This window comes from Dendroctonus ponderosae, unplaced genomic scaffold, assembly GCF_020466585.1.
Source record: "Dendroctonus ponderosae isolate FM_Combo_2020 unplaced genomic scaffold, Dpon_F_20191213v2 Dpon_F_20191213_7, whole genome shotgun sequence".
Lineage (NCBI taxonomy): Eukaryota > Metazoa > Arthropoda > Insecta > Coleoptera > Curculionidae > Dendroctonus > Dendroctonus ponderosae.
Genome location: NW_026018916.1, coordinates 4,934,611 through 4,937,190, shown reverse-complemented (window position 1 = coordinate 4,937,190; position 2,580 = coordinate 4,934,611). Strand labels below are relative to the sequence as shown.

At 38.3% G+C, this 2,580-nt stretch overlaps 1 protein-coding gene across 1 annotated transcript in view; it reads left to right on the top strand.

Moving 5' to 3' along the window:
• Positions 1-2,580, top strand: part of LOC109539669 (contactin-2) — a 42,766-nt gene that overhangs the window by 37,664 nt on the left and 2,522 nt on the right. The window contains exons 13-16 of the mRNA XM_048668282.1: positions 36-219; positions 277-497; positions 1,626-1,776; positions 1,838-1,998. Coding sequence (XP_048524239.1) covers positions 36-219; positions 277-497; positions 1,626-1,776; positions 1,838-1,998 — 717 coding nt within the window. The remainder of the gene's footprint in view (positions 1-35; positions 220-276; positions 498-1,625; positions 1,777-1,837; positions 1,999-2,580) is intronic.

Below are 2,580 nucleotides of genomic sequence, written 5' to 3'. Positions count from 1 at the left end.
AATTGGAATTAATGCTAATGTTTGGTTTGATTCAGGTGTCCGGATTGGTGCCAACATCTAGGGAAAAGAGTCTGGACAAAATGATGACGAGGAGCTTTGGAAATGCCAGATCTTTGGTGGACGAGCCCATCGGCATGGACGAATACAGCCCAAGAGTGCGAGTGAAACTTTGCCTGCGAACTCATCATGACCACTGTGGGGAGTTTGTTGAAGCTGAGTGTAAGCTGAAAAAACTGGCTTTCAGCCAACTTTAACTAATTTTTGTAAATTTTGCAGTGGGATACGCTAATTCACTAAGAGAAGCCTCTGCGCTGACCACGCCCACTTTGATCGCTATCATAGTCACGTGTACCTTATTTTTGATCAGTGCGGGTCTGCTGCTGGTGTTCTGTCGCTGTAGGCGCGCCCAGCATGGGAAAAAGGCCCAACAGGCCAAAGACTTGGAGATGGACTCAGTTAGACCGACAATTATTCCAGCTAATGGCAATGGGCAACAGGTAATTTTCATTTTTTGGTAGTTTGTTAGTCGCTCGCTTTTTATGTGAAAGAGTTAAAAATGGTTTATACTAGGCCTGGGTAACACTGTGTTAAGTTGGTGCCGCTCTCTGAGTTTACGAGTTATAACTCATCGGTTAATGAGTTTTAATAAGTCTTTTATTAAAGCTTTAAGAGACCCGAGACTGAAATTTGCACATCTAAAAGAAAGTCATCAACAGTTTTCCTGAGTAATGTTTTACTACTTTGTTCAAGCAACTAAAAAAMGTCTRCTATAAATTTATCTTGTAATTTTTCGCGTTAAAGAYCTCCAGATCGTCAGTATTTTTAAGTGAAACTCTCCAAAATAGARCGTTTTTGATTAAAAATTAAACAAAARAAAWCAGGCAAACCTAAAAAACCACATTTTTTAACAAACTCTACAATCTCTCAAGAGGAATTGAGATCACGAGATTTCCTTGARAGTAATMKRRMATRAWCTGATTCGCGTWTTYTCCWMRYTYKKYRMTRGAAARKGATYTSAWWWCTTKTTMCAAAKTCGRCSMWGGAWWSRGAAATTTATTTCATAATTTTTCACGAAAAATACGTTMAKTTTGGCAGCATTTTTAAGTGAAACTTGAGCATTTAGAAGAATGAGTAACTTGACTAAAACTGAAAAATTTGAATAAATTTTAAAAATATTATTAATAAATGAGCCTTAAAGTAAATCTAAAAACAAGTAAAAAAGTCATCAACATTTTCCCAGCAACGGAACTGAGTTGCTTCGCCGGTACGTTGGGTTGGCGCACAAAGCCATGTGCGTAGCACTGCGCCAACTCCTAAAAAAAAACACTGAGTTATCCAGGCCCAGTTTATGCACATAAATAGTTTCTGTATTCACTGGCTTTTCTCGCAAACATTTCTGTAAGTTTGAATAGAATATTTCCTGTTTTAAAACTCAATTTTCTTTACGCAATCACATTATTTCGTCTATAAGAAGGAAATGGACACGGTGAAAAGAGAATGACCAATAATTGTAAGTACTGAATTCTCGCGTTTGTACAAACGGGTTAGACTTAGGATGATTCCCGACCAGTTTATTTTACTATATACAACTTTATTATTTACAGCTGAATTCACCTTTGTTCCAGAACCAGGCCCCGCCTCCGTATTATGCCCCTGGTTTGGACAATCAAGCTTTGGACCTGCAAATGGCTTTGGACGACCAAAAGGCTGTTTATGCTGCCACCCAAAACGGATATGGACATTATGGGGAGCCCAGGAACGACTGGAACTATCTAGGTAAGCATTGCCCCTACACAGGCCGTATTTCTAAGACTGTTAATTATTTTTTCTATTCCAGATGCCGGTTATACAACGACGGTTCCCGGAAATGGAAGCGTGGATTCGCAAGATTCTTTATGGCAGTTGAAGATGGCAGCTAATGGAGGCCCTCAATATGACCAGTATGGAGGCCATGACGATTATGCTCACTTTCCTCAAACTCAAGACCCTTATGCACAAGTAAGTGTCTATTCTCGATTATCTCAACTTATAAGTGCATGAAGCATTAAAATGTTTCTAAGCAAAGTCGTAATAAAGATTTAAGGCGCTGGTTAAGGTAAAAGCGGGAAGAACCATCGGCAGGAGATGAATATTTGCAAAGTTCAAATATTTACAACATAATAAAAGTGCAGATGCCTTTTATACTGAAGCCCTTAATATGAGGGTTTTGCATAAAATGGACTGTTGTTTTCCCCAGAATAGAGGTTTGCTCAGGGTGTGCTTAACCATTATTTACAGACGGAATGGGGTAGAGTTTTTAGTTACTTTACTCGCTGAAAGTTCTTATACTGTCCATAAATGCGCTGCTAGGAGAAAAAATGTACATGATTTATCATGAATATGGCGCCAACTTTTCCTGTAATTCGATAAACATTGATGGCACTCTTTCGGCTTCAGATAGGAAAAAATGTGAAAAACTTAAGAGTTTCTGTACGAAACAGGATTCAATCAAATTCATTCTTGGGTTTCAGTCATTTATTGTCTCTATTTATCAATCAAAATACGTTTCGGTGTATTTTTCCACCATCATCAGTTTTTATG